At 38.4% G+C, this 18,246-nt stretch overlaps 2 protein-coding genes across 5 annotated transcripts in view; both read right to left on the reverse strand.

The window, feature by feature from the left end:
* Positions 1 to 7,685, reverse strand: part of fam13b (family with sequence similarity 13 member B) — a 65,763-nt gene extending 58,078 nt beyond the window's left edge. For 3 of the 4 annotated variants that reach the window (XM_041048395.1, XM_041048396.1, XM_041048394.1), the window contains exon 1: positions 7,430 to 7,685. The gene's annotated coding sequence lies outside the window, so the exon portion shown is untranslated. The remainder of the gene's footprint in view (positions 1 to 7,429) is intronic. The other variant, XM_041048397.1, reaches the window with a different exon arrangement.
* Positions 7,686 to 8,545: 860 nt separating this feature from the next.
* On the reverse strand, positions 8,546 to 17,964 carry cxcl14 (chemokine (C-X-C motif) ligand 14). Its single transcript, XM_041048398.1, has 4 exons — positions 17,597 to 17,964; positions 15,419 to 15,524; positions 11,406 to 11,519; positions 8,546 to 10,828 (listed from the first exon to the last, which is right to left on the reverse strand). Exons 1-4 carry the CDS (start codon positions 17,658 to 17,660, stop codon positions 10,813 to 10,815), a joined length of 300 nt encoding a protein of 99 aa, XP_040904332.1. The 5' UTR covers positions 17,661 to 17,964; the 3' UTR covers positions 8,546 to 10,812.
* Between the last annotated feature and the right edge of the window lie 282 nt (positions 17,965 to 18,246).

Consider the following 18,246-nt stretch of genomic DNA (forward strand, 5'->3'; position numbering starts at 1 on the left):
AGGTCATCATAGTTTGATTCCATCCTTCCACGTCACTCTCGACTACATTTAATATAAATTCTGACATGACATTCAAGTGATGTTGAGGGAAAACAGAACAAAAAGATCCATTCTTTGCCAGCCTGAGGGGTTGTGACACTGCAAAAAGCCTGAACGCCTACAGTGGAAACACAAGTGCCGCTCTGTGTTGGCAACTGTGGGAGTGGAGGCAAAGCAGCATTTTGTTTGGTACATTTGCATAAAGTTTGCTTGGTTGCCATCTGGGTGAACAGTCATACAGGTTCTTCTTTCTGTGGAGTTTTTTTTTATCAGCCTATTGACTCTTCAAACAACCAAACCCAAGTTTTTCTGAAAAGTAAAGAAAATCTCTTGATCACAAAAACTCACATAAAATCACACATGAAAATTCTGGCTCTATACTTTATTTGCATGTGGGCTTCACACTTTTTAATAATGTTTGGCCTTTAACTAATCAAATCTTAAATACCACTTCAATAGCAAGGCTGATGTGCAAGATGAAGGGAATTTTAAGCATGTATTATGAATGCCCTCAGCATTAGTCTAATGCACCCTGACATGCCACTGGAAATGACAATGAGAAATGGCTACCAAATTGTTTAATGATATTCAGTTATGGAAATTTCAATCTGTTTATTAATATGTAGTGATGTAACATTACAAACAGCTGAGCACTTGGTTTGGTTGGTTGATTTATAAAACAGGGCTAACAGTACTTTCAGCAAGGTTTGATCGTGACCATAAAGCTCTTTTTGGGCAAAAATGTGCAGCAAGTATTTCCACTGTCATACTGTGATTCACATGACACAGAACTACAATTCACAGCAGCATCAGTGCATCATGGATGAAGTGTGATCCCAACCTTAGCAGAGCCTCGTCTGAGACAATGACATTGAGCTTTATTGATTTAGTATTGATCTGTATCACCTCTCCCTCCTGCTCTGTCTCATACTGATGGAAATTTCCAGACCACTGCACACTAAAATACCAGCCAGAATGCTTCTGCCTTTGCTGCATTAAAAAAAATCCGCTCCATCTGTTGTCTTCATATTCCGTACAATGTATGCCTGACAGCTCTATGAAAGCAGTGGTGGTGCAATGAGGAAGTGAGACTACAGTGAATGAATGAGGAAACCCCAAGCCTGTTGTTAAATATCATCAAATAAACAGTCTTTGCTCTATTATATGAGGACTGAATGAGACTCAATTAACACAGAACAAATAGCTTACACAGGATAGAACAAGTCTTGTCATTTCCATCTGTGTGTGTGAGCCTGTGTGTAAACAATAGATCAAAACACCAGCTGTGAGAGTACGCAGACAAACGATCAGACAGGAGAGCATGCAAACAGTGACCAAGCAAACTGACAGTGCAGTTTGAAGGATCATCTCACTGAGCATACAGGAAGTGGCAGGTTCTTAAAGCTTTCTGTTGCCTTCCTTTATTTACATTGCCCCTTTTAATATTTCTCTAAAGCATTTTTAAATGTAGAAATGTATGTGATTATTATTAATGGTAAGTCTTTCGGCCATACAGTTCATGAACGTGTTTTAAGCCAATGAATCTAAGCACTTAAGCGTTCACTCAAAACAGAGGCAGACAAATGAGCTGAGATCAATGCGGATTTGCTGCTAAATTGCTGCCCTGGCCAAGAGTCAAATGCCTCTTTTCCACATTCACCTTAAACTGTAGAAGCCCTGGCAAATATATGAGTCAGTGCCATGTGAGGATCATGCACCGGAGTAGATTTTCTGTTTAAGATGCCCTTGTTAAATTTCCTTCTCTCTTTAACCAAGGCTCAACAAAAGCAGCCAACTATGTCACAAATCTCACAGAAAATGTACAACTTGCCGCCACTTATGAGAGAAAAATATACATAACTTATCTGAAGCGGTCATGTAACATGTTTTCTTTGTAACTGAGAGATCTTTGTGAGGACATATAAATCCAATATTTTTTTATACAACTGAACCCACACATGTTGAAGTTACACTTCAGAGGAGTCATGCTATTAGAAACCCAACTACACCCAACCCTTTGTTTTGATTTTACTGGCCCGTACTCATCTTGCTCTGCTATAAAGCTCATTGTTATCTCATTTTCCATTAAAAAAAAAAAAAAAAAACAATTCTGAAACAAAAGATGTAAAGTATGCTGAAGAAAACCATGATTTAATTATATTGATGTAAGCTGTGACATACACCCTAGATTATCTGCCCCAAATGTGTCAATATGAGGAGAAATTAAAATGCCCTAGTATCACATTAAAACTCTGTTTTATCCAAAAACCAGAGATGACCAATTGAGAGTAGCTCCAGAAAGGCACTAGTTCATTGTAATTCATCTAGGTAAGCAATGACTCTGTCTAACGTGACCTAAATGGCTCCAGAGCAGTGTTGGCTGGCTTTGATCACTGGGTCTGCTGCCAGAAAACAGACTTTATTACTTTACTTTCCAATCCAAGCCAAGCCGCACTACTGCCAAGCTCAAGCCAGGAAAGCTCAACTCTGAGTCAAGGTCAAATAAATCTATTAGCTGATGTACTTGCACATCATCAGTCTACCTAACGCCAGGTGAGAAAGAATCAGTGGATATTGAGGCTGTGATCCCTGCCAGACCAATAGACTGACTGACCTGAATGTGGCCTCTGAACTATAAAACAGAGCGTAAACATTGCTGAATCCAAAAAGAGATTTTTGGTTTCAGCCGACAATTTTGATAATAAATTATTTTTTTTATTATTAAGTATTGAGGATATGCAGAAAACATGTATTTGCTTAGAGGTGCTCAAACGTAAGAATTTCTTTTTTTTTATTTCCACATATCATACTCCTGCTCTTCGGGTTTAAAGATCACACTCAGTTTTAAAATATCTTCAAAAAGAAAACCACAGACTTAATGTAAGGCAAAGGTCATCTGACAAGTGTAAAAGCTGTGCAATGTGTTATAGATGCAGCCCATGACACTTTGCCATTCTGTATTTGCAGTCATGTGACTATGATCACTATAACAATCTCTCTAGTGGTTTGATACTTCAGCAGATACTGTATAGTCAGAGCACTTGCTTTCAAGCAACTGCTCAACACAGGATTTCTCCATCTTCCTGTGTGTATACTCATCTACAATAAAACTAAGAGCATACCTCACCAAATACCTGGCCAATAACTAGTGACACATTACAGAAATGTGCCCAGAATGTTGTTTATCTACTACACACACCACAGATAAGAAATGGAAATAATCAAACATTCAAACAAGTAATGTGAATATGTCAGTTTGGAGGGAGGTACTGATTAAATTTTCCATCACTCCGCTTCTCAATTGCTGTAAATCACTGTAAATTTAGATTGTATTAGATATATATAATGTGATATTGTAGAAATTCGATTTGGAAACTGTTTATAGATAAAACTGCCTCAAGGCAATGTCTGTTCTGGGGTAATACAGTGGATTAAATTCATGAAGAAGACTGATTTCTTGTCTGGAATGGAATAATGACATCTTTTTATATATAATCACATTGACTTGATCTGGGTTAACCACAAAAATACAACTGAGCAAAATGCAGCCAAGACACAGAGCTCTCATCATGACAAACTGCTGAACAGATTTTAAAAAATGAGTCCGTATTTTGTACTTAGTAAACCCAGTTTTTTGGTATACGCATTACTTTCGGTAATAATACTGAAATCGGTGAAAATTTCCTTTCACTTCTGCAAGTTCTGGTTTCAAATAAAAGGTCTTTCAGATGAGGCAACCATTTGTGAAACAAATGGTCAACTGACAGAAATGTAATCAGCAACTATTTTAATAAATGATTAATGGTTTAAGTCTTTGTCTTATGTGATAACAAACTGACTGTTTTGGTTTTAGACTGTTAGACAAAACAAGGAGTTTATTTACATCACCTTGGGTTTTCAAAAATTGTACAAGGCATTTATCACTATTCTCTGACACATATTAGACCAAACAATCAATCGAGAAAATCAATTCCAGATTATGTCAGACAATGAAAATGGTCAAAAACTGCAGCCCTACTCATTTTTTTTTAAAGCAATTGAAATCCAAGGAAAAGATATGATTTATGAACTTTTTCTTTTACATGTGTATTACATAGTAAACAACTGACATCTATTAGTGTTCAAACTCATATTCAACTTAGACATTTTTTAATGAATATGCATCCCAATATTGGATTGCAATGTTTTTTCGTATAAATTTAACACCAGAATGTGAAGGAAAACTGCTCTTTCATTCTTTTTCCCTGATATTCTTTGGAAAAAAAAAACTTAAAAACACATGAATACAGGATGATTTTTTTCCCCCTGTAAAAGCCTTTCTTATTTCAGCCACCTAATGGATCATCTCTGTTTACACAATCTTTGGGCCAGGTCAGTGCCACACTGTGAGAAACTGCCTTCAGCCCTTTTTGGCTTAATTTACACCATGAGACAATGCTTCTTATTCGACACAAAGATATCTATTACACAGCTGTGATTACGTCTTGAAATCGTTGCAGGTTATAAATGCCCCTCTTCTGATTTTTGGGATTATCCCAAGACTGACTGATTAAAAAAGAGGAGGTTATGGAACATATTTTTCATACAGGTGTGAGCAGACTGGGATTAGTCACATTAAATCTGGTGAATTCTGGCAGTGTGGGTCCAGCTTTAGAGAGATTTGGACCACGTTTGGTTTAGCTTGGCGCCCGTCCACAGTGTTGAAAAAAAAAAAAAAAAAAACAACCATTCACTGACCTGACAACAACAATCCCACACTGCAGGCAGCTGTGTGGTTATGACACTGCTGTGACTGCTGTGTGCGAGTGTTTTCCTTCCATATAAAAACTATGGGTCGTCTTACGCACACAGTCTTATCTCACACTGCAGGAGGCTGGAGAGTTTTGATATTCTTGGTATGTGCATACGTGAGACCCTTCACATAAAGGGCTACAGGTTCAGCTTGGGTGCACTTAATAAGATTGACGCCAAACGCGGCACTAACTATACATGTTAATTTTATTAATGCTGTCATTATCTCAACAGTCACAATCTGATCTTTTTAGGAAACATAATAATTTATTATAAAGGTTATGTTTCACTATTTTCTGACATTTGGTAGGTAAATGATGTTCAGTTTTTGTTGAAATTGTTTTAGAAAGGCGATTATTCATCTTTTTATGGTAACTTTGTACGATGTAGTTTGTGGTGGCATTGTCTACCCCCTTTTATATCAATGAAGGTGGACAAAAATACTAGAGATGCCTGTCAGTAGTATAAAACACAGATCAACACACACCACCACAAAGTGCAGTTTCCAGAATGACCGTGAAGTTCAATCAACACCTCTCTAAAACTGTTTCAACAAAAACTGAACATCATAACCTTCATGAAGGTATGACTTATCACAGAGTTGTTGTATCAAACTGCAATCGTTTCACAGCAAAGTCCACCAATACTAACAACTGAGTGCAAAATTGACAGTATCAATCAAAAGTGTATTTTTGCAGCTGACTCAACAACAATTTTACTAACATTTTTCCAACATCAGCACCACTGCAAAGTTGACCTTTACACCACCCTGTCTATGCACATATCTGCTGTCTGTTACACAATAACTCAGCTGTTTTGCTAACAGGTTAACCTTTACTGAGCTGTAAGACACATTTCGAACAAGCCCCTCAGATAAGACCATAGATCGTGTGCATTCTGTAAAGTAGCTGCAGATTAAATTTAACTTGTTTGTGTTGCTATTATTGTTGTTGCTGAGACACTGAGGTCAGGAAGCTAAAAACACATACAGAGCAAAAGATACCTTCTTCACAATGAGCGGTTCACGTTTGAATCTTAAGTATATTTACTATTACAAGCAGTATTAATGTATGTATGTACTATGTTATATAGCTAAAGAATTTTGGAATTTTGCATTTACATCTCTGTATATATAACACATTGCTGTATTTCACAAACTCAAAACCACAGACACACTTCATCAAATCAGCATGTAGTACAGAAGCAACAGAGCTTTCTGTAGCACCAAGTAACTAGGCAGGACAGTTTTGTGTAGATGCATTAAATAAATAACTTCCTTTAGGGCAGCCTTCAACACACCAACCTCAGGGTTGCACCTACATAAGCTCAGACACAACACTGGTTTTGTTTTCCTTTCAATTTTTTTTATTTCTAGCCCCTGATATAGGTTTTTAATACTATTTCTGTCATATGTGTGTGTAAATCTGATTTGAACAGAGCTGCAACGAATTCACTATTTTCATTAGTTTTATCTACCACCTAATTTCTCAATTAATCGATTAATTGTTAAGTCTATTAAGTGTCAAAAATTACTGGCTATAAAAAAATTCTCTCTAACTCAGTGTTTATGTGTGAATCAAAGTGTATGTGTGTATGTGCACAGCAATGTCCTACAGTGTACATTTGTAATGCATGGGGGTTCCTTCACTTATGCCTATAGCACACCATATGGAGAAACCAATCCGTTCTAATTCAGGGCAATAGCCGGATACGATTATGCAATATGCAAAGGATTTTAGAGAGCCAAAACGAAAGAGAGCCTTCACATCCTCTAAACGCCGTTGCTAAATCAATTAATACACATTAAAATCTATTTATCAGCCAAAGGGCTGGCAAAACAGTTTAATGGCTGTAATCGCTGTGCCACAAAACACCAGAACATTCCAGCACAGACACTTCTCTATAACCGAGCAGAGAGCATCACTGTAAACGGTGAAGCTTTCTAGCAACAGTCATTTCAGAAAACGAAACTAAGGCTACAGCTCAAAACAAAAGAAACTCCAGAAACCCAAAACACAGGGTGTATGTTTCTGAACACTGCTGTGGACAATTACCGTAAAATCCAGGTAATTCTGAATTGTCCGCTGCATCTCACATTCTTCATGCAGAAGCAAGAAGACACAACCATACGAACTAAAAGCAACTATGGTATCAAATGTTTGCAAAACTGAAAACAAGACGCATTTTTCAATTTTACTTTTCGCGTTAAAAAACCAAAAACAAATACATCCCATATATTGAATAATTTATGGCAGTTTTTCTATTTCGGTCTCCGAGTTAGCTTACTGTGCCTGCGGAGGAGCTACAGATGTGATGGAACTAACCGTTAGCCGTTAGCTACCAATGAACACAAATAAAGCCACGAACGGGCTTTAACATCCACTGTGCACTTAAATATTATCTTCTAAGTAAAGATACAAACGCACCGCATAAACTCACGAACCACTTGTAAGCATAACATTGATTAAACAGACAACACAAAGCGTCTGGCACAGTTAGCTTAGCTGGCTAGCATTAGCTACTAAGATGCTGAGTGAACCAGAGGAAGCGCTGTTAGCAGGGGAAGCTAATCAGTCGCTCGGGGTAGCAGTTACCTTACCAGGTCAAAACAAACAGGAGCGCGGAGCAAGATGCATTAATTTCTTGTTTGGGTTTTGTAGCCGACGTCGGGAGAGACGGCAACTTCGATGAGATCAGAGCAGGCAGTGTAGAAATATCGTCGTGAACATTGCAAAGACACTCGAAAATAATGTGGTTCCTGTTTTTTTTTTCTCTTTTGCTCGGACTGGCTCGGATGCCCGTTTGCAGGTCGTTGCTTAGCGAGTCTAACGCACCCCGCACGCGCGCACACACACACACACCCTCCAGGGACGGACCTGCCAGATACTGACCCCGCCTCTCTCACTCACAGCACAGCGGGAGACAGCTGCCAAATACTGACCCCGCCTTGCAGACAGCCGACGCGCAGAGACAGGAAACTTAAGACATAGGAAGACAGATGAGTGTTGATTTATTTGATGTCTGCCGATACCGCTTTAACCTGCTAAGTGTCGAGTGCATTTGCTTACAGTGCAGCTTACCACCTCACATTTAGTTTTGTCTAAATTAAAGACATACTGTCTGATTGTCTTATGTGAAGCAGAATTTGGCCAAAAGTCAAATATCTGTGTGTGCACACTTTTACAATTAGGTAGGTTTACCGGTCTGTCTCCACTGAGAGAAAAGACTTTGATTGCAATATAGTTTATGTGAGACTTCTCATTATGTGATGGTTTAAGGGCTAAGCCATTTCGTAAAGACACCCTTAATTTCTGATGATTTTTTCTTAATTAATGATTATAAGAAACTTGTTTTTTGTTGTCTCTGTAAAATACTGTTGTGTTTTTATGGTTTTATCCAGATATTCCATGCTTTCAAAAAATGTACTTATATCCTCTTATTCATGCCTGTGGTTTTAATTGTATCTACATTACCTCAATATATGTGTGAATTAAAATGTTTGTATGCTCATTACATTACTGTCACCTGCAGTTAGCCTGATTAAAAGTCAGTTGGTATGTACTGCCACCTTGTGGACTGCCTGCCTCAAAGCACTTTAGTTTGATGGAGCTCTCTTTGTCCTCTCTCCCATTTACACATCTGCTACAATACTGTTTTCCTTTGTTTCAGTTGTGATAACAGTCATTAATTCAGTGAATCCAATGCAAACATAAGCTGCTCTATTGACAGTTTATTGCTCTGTTTATTGTTTTATATTCAGTGGAATGTCTAACTGTGTGTTTGGTGGGCCAGTCCAAACACTAGCCATCCAAATATCTGTTACCAAACCAAGATTTAAATAAACAAAAGCAAAACAACTATAATGCAGTAATTCAATATACATGACACTATAAAGTCTTAAGGTGAATTCATTCTCACTAACACATAGGCTATACTGGTCCATTTACAAAATGCGTTTATATATATATATATTTATATATAAGATATAAAACATGAGTAATGCACATTCTTCAAAAGGTAAAGAAAGTGTGGTGTTTTTGTATATGTGCAGATAAATTTGTGTGTGAATTCTGTTTGGTGGCAACAAAACAACACCCAACAGTCATTATTACAAAGTGTATCCACAGCATACAAAATAATAACACAACTTATAGTATTGTTCAAGAGATTTACAGGAGGAGAGATCATTAAACGAGCAGAGTATTGTAATTCATGTAGGGTTGTAAGAGACAGAGAAATGATCATTAGCAGTACAAATGAACAGTCTGTAATATATTCAGATGAATGCTGTGGTGTAATTAACGTGGTCTGTTTTATATGTGAACAGTATGATTTGAGTTGTAAGCCAAATTGACCTGTTTAAGAGATAGAAGAGGTACATTTTGGAACTCTGTGCACTGGTCCAATTTTAAGAACACAATATATAGTCTGTTTTAAAGAGTATGTTTGATAATACTCTGTATTTTTTTATTGTCAACAAATCCTGTGAAAAAAACAAAAACAACACTGAATAGATCCTAGTAAATATTGTCTGTCTACCCAAAGCCTGATCTAGTTTATTCCTCTGTACCTCCTCTGTGCCTCCACTGTTGTACAAAATGTACTATTCTAAAAACACATCAGTGAGATACACTGCTGCAGTGGCTGATAAGGTTCTTTATTTACCATAAAATGGGCACTGTAGTTGATTTGGAGTAATCACTGTACTGCTGTAAACAATCAGTAAAGAATCAAACGTGTATAAATCCATGGCTGAAAATAGTTATCAACAAATTCTCACTTAACGCTTGTTAGCCTTTTTTTTTTTAATATAAAAATGTTTATTTCTATTGTGTTTTAAATATTTACGTCTTCAGTAGGAATGAATGGAACTGGGCCTGAGTACCAAAGGGAATTTGAGAAGTACTGGGAGACAGAGTAAAGCATTGCTGAGTTGGCTATTTTCATGGGATATTGATTCACATTAACAAAAAAATTAAATATCACCAGCGTTACCCTTAAGTATGCGATCATAACTCAATACAGTGGTTATGCAGGGAGATTGTATGAGATATTTCTTCATTGCACATTTGTTTCAGCGAGTGGAACTAAAAAAATCTTTCGACCAGTGAAAAACAGATCTTCTTTTGTTGATGTAAACTGCAGACAGTCTTACTCTCTTAGTGTTTTTTAATAATCAACTCCAATCCACAGACTGTAATTTATGTAGCAATGGCACATATGAACTATTTGTATTCTTTAATATCTATTGTAAATACACTCTGCAGGTTTAGTGTGTGCTGCAGAGTGGTGTGTTTGTTTGACACATATGACTAGCATGGACCTGATAAACACACACACACACACAGTGGTAGATCTCCTCTATCTGACTGAACAATAGAAACTTCTGTATTATATGTAATCACTGCCTCTCCTCTACATTTACAGAGAATCAGATTCATTGAGAACCTTTTGCGCTGCATTTCTACTACAACCTCTTAAACACAGGTAACCAGATCCTAAAGGTTGGCAATGTACAAATATTATACCTGTCACGTTGAATACAGAGAAGTGAAAATCTTAACAATAGAAACACCTACACTGTATCTGTCAAAGGATGGTTTGCTTGTTTCTTAAGAATGACACATTCTTCACTTTGAAAGAAACCCAAAACCCAAAGCAAAAGAGAAGTCCCTTTAAATCAAACCTACAACTGTTTGAACACAGACAGGTGGTGTCTTGTCCACTATTTGACAAGTATAACTACGGCTGTAAAGACTGGACTGGTGAGTGACTGTAAATACATGATGGCTGACTAAAATGAGCCCACCAGCTTATACACGAGCTAAAGATATCTCTTAATGCGTTTGACAGATCTCAGGCAGAAGAGGGAGAAGTACAGTTTGACTGTAGGTTACACCTTGTACTTCATAAAAACAGTCCTGGTGATGGTGTCATCTATTCTTGTCTCACTTGATCCACATATGCTGGGCAGCCGAAGTTTTAAGCTTCGTACACCCTGAGGGAGAAACAAAAATAAGAGTTAATTTTGCAGTGATTCCTAACATTTGTTTTGGTTGTGGCTAACTTCACATTAGACTTTTCTGCCAGGATCATCTACGGCTTCCACCCAGGGTTTTTAGTCTATGGACAAATAAAGGATCAAATGTTTCTTTAGCTGAATTTGTTGGCTTTGCAGATGAAAGCGGAAGGGCATAGATCTAATCAGTCGGTAACCCACAGAGAGAAATATGGCTGTGTACTGAGCACATTCTGCATCACTACCTTCTCCACAGGGCTTTTGTCTGTGGCTGAACTTGACCCCTGACCTCCCCATCATAGAGAGAAGGTGAGAGGATGAGTTTTGACCAAACAAATCGATAAAGCATCATAGAAAAGCCACTGGACATGATATACAAGTCAGAGTCACTGGTAACAGAGGTTGGTACATGTGGGTGTGTGTTTGTGTCAAGTGAGCAATAAGTTTGTGTATTACTACAATGGCAAAATATCATTTTTACTTTTTGTTTTTGTTTTTTTTTTTCCCAACAGATTTATATTGATAATATACTGATTAATAGTAACAAGATTGTTACCTGTGCTTGTCCTTCCAGATGCGGAACCATTTGACCAGATTCTTGGTGCTCTGAAGTTTGGGATGAAGACAGTACTCCTGCCCTTTGAACCGAGACACGTTCTCCATTGTCACACTGAGGGGAGGAGCAGAGAAGAGACAACAAAAAAGAGAGATTTTATTAAACCCAAAAAGCCTCACGTTATTACCAAAATAATTTGCCTTCATCACCCTGAAGAAGACAAAAAAAATCAGTGAATAAAGCATAGTGTACTGGAGAAGAGTTGTGCGTGTGAATAATTCAACCAAATGTTAAAGTGTTAGTCAATTTGCACCTCCATGTGAGTTTAATTTAAGATTGTAGGGCCACCAACAATTCATAACACTAGCCTCTGTAGCTTCATGTCAGCCTGTGCTCAAATTAGTTTCACAGCCCCAAAAATGTGCATCTACGGTAATTCCTCCCAAACAACAGACTAAATCAAATACTCCACAATCAACAGAATCTGTTTATTACTGTATCATGACTCTTGGTGCAGTGGTTCCTAAAGAAAATGTAGAAATTGTGCAATAAACATTTGACTTTTGAATTTGTGCTGCAAACACATGGCAACATAGCGACAAGTGTAGAATTAGCCACGTTGACTTCCATAGTTTGAGAGATGGCTGGGATCAACTAAGAGTCGAGAGCTGAATAGAGTAAAAACACAGATTTAAAATATTTCAAACCATCTGAAAGCCAGTGTGAGTCATTTGAGCAGAGAGGGGACAAGTTGTGTCACGGTTGACATGTTTTTGCCCCAAATTTTAGCTGCTATTCTTTGCTGCTCTCAATAACATTTCCACAGTTAAATGCCTTCACAATTCAAAAAAATCAGCTTGCACTGGGCGGCCAGTTTCTTGGCAATGAAGCAATACTACGGAGGTGCCACTTAAAAATGTGACATCTAAGCTCATTGAATCAGTTGGTCTGTCTGTAACCCTCTGCTTAAGGCAACAGTAGAGACAGTCTGCCTGCATGTGGCATATTCAGGCCACATAAGAGAAATGTGGGAAAAAACTCTCACCATGCCATGGGGCCTCTCCATCCAGTGACACACTCAAAGGCACACCAAACCATGAATGTCCAATGAGTTGACTAGTAGAGAAAAGACTTGACTCTCGATAAAAATGTTGCATTCAGTAGTTATAAGGATTAAAGTGTTTTGCATCTATTTTACTGCCCATTCAGTTGTCACTTTGCTTGGCCATTGAGGTTTAGTTGGGCAGCTCTGCATGCTTTGTTATGGAAGAACTGAGCTTTGACAGTGCGCTTGATAGATAGAACATGAAAGTGCCTTTGTATGCATGCCAATGATCTCATATCTGCGCGGCTGTAATAAACATACCCTTAATGTTCATTCACGGCTGCTTAGCAGGGGTGAAATTTTATCTAATTACTGTGTTAATCTGAGCTTTAGTTTCTCCTCATTAACATTCACCTGGGCAGCTGAGGTGCAGCCACTGGCTCTAAAAGCTCATATGGTTAGCAAAATGTTTCATAGGCACTGGGGGAGAATGCACACTGTGAGAGAGCTAAAAGCAGAACAAAAAAGCAAAAGGACAAAAGAAAAAGACAAGAAATGATGGTAGTCAAGCGTACTTTAACTTATATCAGTATTTCCACTTTTTGCTACTGTTGTTGCTCCACTACATTTAAAGGGGAAATACTGTACCTTAAACTTAACAACATATATTTTGGCAGCTACTAATTGCTTTGCAGATTTAGATTTAACATCCAAAATATGCTCATCTTATCAAACAGCCAAAAAGAGTAGAAACATTAAAATGCTTCTTACATGTTAACGAATAAGTAATGTAAGCATGACAATAATATAACACTCTACAATGAGGTATTCTCCATAATCAGCATATTTCAAAGTACAGGTTAGACTTGTGTTCTGTAAGGACATTTACCTCTAAGGGAGTGTTTTTATAGTATTGTATTACTATTTTTAATTAAGTAAGTAAAGGGTCTGAATGTATCCTGAGCTGACAAAGGCATAACACAGGGTAGAAGCAGAGAGTTAGTGAGAAAAAGACAAGAGAAACAAGTGATAAAGACAACGAGCATCAACAAGAAACATAATGAGTGATAAGACAAAAAAGAGGGTGAAAATATAAAAGAAGAAGAATAAGACAAAGTGGAAAAAAGACTGAATTTAAAAGCAAAACTAAGAGGAAAGGAGAAAGGACATAAGGAGAAAACAGGGACATTTCGGGCTCTCAGCTTGTGTGTGTTTGAGGTTAGGAGTGGTCGCCCAGAATGCCAAACTGAGCGCCGTCAGCCAAACGGCCACAACAAAGGCCAGAGGGGGGACTCTCTCACTCATTTCTCTCCTGCTCGCTTTCTTTCTGTGCCTTTCCGGAGCCTGCTGAGGCTCATTTTTCACTGGGCACCAGCGGCTGGTGGCCCCCATCTCATGCTAATAGAGCAGCCTTAAATAATAGTTATGAGGCAGTTTACACACACCACAGACCTGTGGGTCGACAAAGACCAAATCAAATCTAGTCTCAAACCTATTTTGGTTTTTTTTGGTGACAGACAAAATCATGTATTTACTTGGTTTCAGCATTGAACAACAAAGAAATATATGGGATCTATGTTATCTGATTAATCAGTTGCAGGTGGATCATATTTCTGTGATAATCTGTACACGCCACACTTTGTCAGTTGCAGCAAAAAAATAAAAACAATTTGAATGGTGTCACTGTTACATTTCACCCTTACATCCAGACATACATGTAACAGGAAAAATCCAAATCCAATCATCCATCATCATTTTTATCATCATATGTTCCTGTGTAATAATTAAACATTATAATTCTCATCTCAATGTGCTTAATTACTCATTACTAATTACTCACGAGTATTATACAAGTATACACACACACACACATCTTTTAACTAAGAGATAATCTAAACTCTACTCTTCTATGGCGGGGACACTTTTGTCCCTGAAAGGGACTGTGACTGTGTGAACAGTGTTTATTCCTGTCACATCCACACAATCTGTTTTCTTAGTCAGCTGCTGCTGTTCTGTCATACTGTTATTTGCCAGCAGGCGGCAGCAGAGTTTGTGCCTTAAACATGAAACCGACTCCAGGGAGGCTGCCATAACATCCCCATCTGTTGTCCATTCATGTAGCTTTGATATGAAACATCAAATAAATTCCACTGAGAACTTACACCTCACATTTTTACTTCATCCCCCAACACTGAACTCATACACAGAATATATAGTACATAACGTACACATAATGGGTGACTTTATATATTTAGGATTGGAATGTCTGTCTGACTGCCACAGGTTACATCAAGTCTGTTTGGATCTCTTAAGTAGAAGAGGCCTGGCTATTATCAAACTGAAGCTGTCTAGTTGCTCGGGCTGTGATTTAATGGGTCAAAGGTCAGATGGCAAAGAGACAGAGTGGGAGGATCAAACAGACATATATAAGTCATAAACCAAACTAAAACTATATATATATGGATCTTAGATGTATGATAATACAGAAATAATGCTTTAATGCTTTACCGTCCATCTGATTGTCATGTAGAGAGTCCTCAAAAGTTCTGTAAAGCTGTGTTTCTTTTCTCCCCACCTTTTGAACTAATGAATCATCTTTAACTCCAGGCTGTGGAGTGTAAAGAAATCATCACTTTATCGTTACACTGTAAATCCACCTAAGTGCTTTAAGCACAGACGCCAGGATGTTTTGAAAATGCCTGTCAAGCTGCCAAATGTTTTTATGGTACGTTGGAGTACAGTCATGGCACAGTTACAGTTGTATATCTGAGTATAAATCAGGTACTTGTTTGTAGTGCACACATGGAGATGGAAGACAATGAAGAGGAAGAAAAAGAAAGGCAGGAATGTGAGAAGATAAAAAAAACAGAGAGACAAAATGGTTATGAAAATGACTGACTGAGGAAGAAGAAGGTACAAAGAATGAGAGGGATAAGGAGAAAAGAAGAAGAAGACAAGTCTCACTCACAATATCATCTTCTCTTGGCAGTACGGGTGTTTAGGTTTGATCTCCAGCTTCTGTACATCCTTGTATCGGATCTTTGGTCCTTTTCTGGTGCACCTGCACTTGTAGGCTGTTGAGAAATCAAACACATGGGTACAATCAAATCATCTTTAGTCGCTGTATTTTCACATAACAGTGACACAATGTAGTTGTAATTCTGGAGACGTACAGTGATATAACGGAAACTGAACTGTGCGACAGATTATTACAGTAAGTTTCAAAATGACTTCAGGCAAACTGATAGACAAGCTCATTCTTTGTGATTTGACAGCAAATTGGCTCTCAACCATTATTAAATCCCCAGTTTATTTTTAAATTGCACACTGATGAGGAGGATTACTAGTGCCAGTACTTAAGTCTGGTATCTTACTGCTAAAGCTTCACGTTTAACAAACAGTGTCCCTTCAGTTTAACCGCTTGATTCATTCACATGTACAACACAGTAAAGGTTTTAAATAAAGTCACATCTAAACATGTTTAAAAAAAGTAATAAAACTGAAAACTGGCATTCAGTCGGTACCCTGCAAAAGTAACCGGCTATTTCTGTCACTGCCACTGTTCACTGCACAGCCACAAAATGAACTGATTTGGTTCAAGAGATTCGAGTTACGCAAGGAGAACCTGTGGCTTCAGCTGCCTTGCTTTCAAGTAAGATTTTGTTGTTTAATAAATTCCTGCATCATAAGCACAGCGAAGGAAACAAACAGGTGTTCCACTGTGGTTACCTGCAATCTCCCTTCTTAACTATCTCCACATTTACTCATTTCAGTCAAACATCTTCTCCAGGTTCAATTTTCTGGCTGTTTTTATTTTATGCTGGTGAATAGAGGCAGAGGAAATGAGTTTTGCTGGGTTGTATATCTGCGATGGGAGGTGATGACCTGGGTAGTCCAAGGTTTCCTCCATCCATCACCTGCTATCTGTCCGGACCGCCTGCCTTTAAATCTGTCACAAGCCCCACAGTGGTGGCCACACTTAGCACAGACACACTGTACAACAAAGGCCAATAAAACCAGGGAGACATTGAGGGTAGTATATCTACGTGTGCTATCAGCACTGCGTAATGGGGAAAAACAGCTCCAACACTTTGCACAGTTAGATAGAAGAAGATAGAATCTACTTTCCAAATCAAAGTACTTCTTCACTCCTATTTTCAGCCATCTATGTGATGGTATTGGTCATTTTATAAACCAATACGTGAATGAATACATGGTGAAAAAGACAACTCTCCAGCCAATCTGTCAACAACATTTAATGAATGCAAGTATCAGTGAATCCAGTGCAAAATGCAATATAAGTTGATGAGTACTGGCTTCTCCTCATTCTGCACAAAATATATGCACATAGCAAAGCCCTACCAAATAATAATAATGCTCCTTATTAATTTAGACATACAGAAACAATTCTTCCACCAAATTATTTATACATTAAATCTGTTGTTTTCAATAGAAAAATGACATTTGCTTCCATCAGTTTTCGTCCAGTCCCCCACCCCCTTCCACAAGGCTCCATGAATATTGGCTTAAATTATTTCAGCTGCATATGGTGAGCTTCACTTGTCTTGCCAGACACAGTGAAGTCCCAGAGTGGTGTTCAGAGTGCAAAAAGGCTTGAGAACGCCAACTCCAGTCTCATGACGAGATCAGATTTTCACACTTTCGCCACAGTTGCATTCATCGTTGCAATCTAGTTTGAAGAAGCTCTCTGTGTTTACAAATAAAACTAGGTTATGAACAAAGTGCTGGATTGGTTTTCTGATCAGATTAAAACACACGCAACAGGGGGCATATCGATAATATCAACATAAAGTCACTTTGTGAGCATCATCATGCAAAGGCATCAGTGAAACTTTAAGGTTAAGTTGCTGTTTTCGTAACCAGCGCAGGACATTCGGGGACCTCTGACAGCAGCTTGACGCGCGATTCAAACAAACTTTGGACTGGAAGAGAGATTTGCATTTATTTCTCTTATCCTTCCTTTCTTGCACACATAACAAACCAAAACGTACAGCCTGCGTCTCCACCTATTGTTTGTTATTCAGTCACATCTTCTCCTGAGAGCGTCCATAGCTTCGGTGTAAAACAGCGCATTTTCACAAATGACTAACTTAAACTAAAGACGAACAAACGAAAAGTAATTTACCTTCTGCACTCAGGAAGTACAAAGCCACCACTAACAACAGTAGCACAGCTGTGCACCGATGCATGTCTTCACAAATAAAAAAAAGATGGATTTTCTTTTTCAATCAGGCTCCTCAAAATCCGTGCTCTCCAAACAGTCTCTACGAGTAAACGCACAAATATATCAAGAAAGAAAAAGTCTTTCGAAGTGCAAATGATATCCACTTGCAGTGAGAGTTGGATGGCAGAACTGAAGGAGCGCTGCGGGTTTTCTGCTTTTTTGGAGTCCCTTTGGAGCGCTGGTTGTGCAACTCCGTCTGTGCGTCCTGAGCGCTTACATGAATCGCCAATCACTCGTTTAGGTCTCTCTCCCTCTCCCTTTCTCTCTCTCGCTAGCTGTGGAGAAGCAGGCAGCAGCTCTTTTAAAAAGCAGCCCGCTGCCCCCCTCTCATTAATATGCACGGCCAGACAGCGAATCAAACACTTGTGGCCTGCGAGGGAAAAGTGGAGAACGTGGAAAGGGAGGGAAGGAAGGGAAAAGACCAAATACACATATTGTCCATTAAAATGAGGGTGGAAAGACGTCTGCTTTGGTGGACTGTGTTGACCACTTGATATTAGGATCCTGACCTGATCATAACTGACGGTGAACTTAGAGGGATGTGAGAGAAA

This window comes from Toxotes jaculatrix, chromosome 10, assembly GCF_017976425.1.
Source record: "Toxotes jaculatrix isolate fToxJac2 chromosome 10, fToxJac2.pri, whole genome shotgun sequence".
NCBI classification, from domain to species: Eukaryota; Metazoa; Chordata; class Actinopteri; family Toxotidae; genus Toxotes; species Toxotes jaculatrix.

Excerpts from the sequence above, each read along its gene's own strand:
- cxcl14 (XM_041048398.1), bottom strand. The coding sequence starts at position 17,660 with ATGCATCGGTGCACAGCTGTGCTACTGTTGTTAGTGGTGGCTTTGTAC. Across the intron at positions 15,525-17,596 it reads GTACTTCCTGAGTGCAGAAG|CCTACAAGTGCAGGTGCACC; the intron begins GTAAATTACTTT and ends ATTTCTCAACAG. Across the intron at positions 11,520-15,418 it reads TGCCAAGAGAAGATGATATT|TGTGACAATGGAGAACGTGT; the intron begins GTGAGTGAGACT and ends TCCTCCCCTCAG.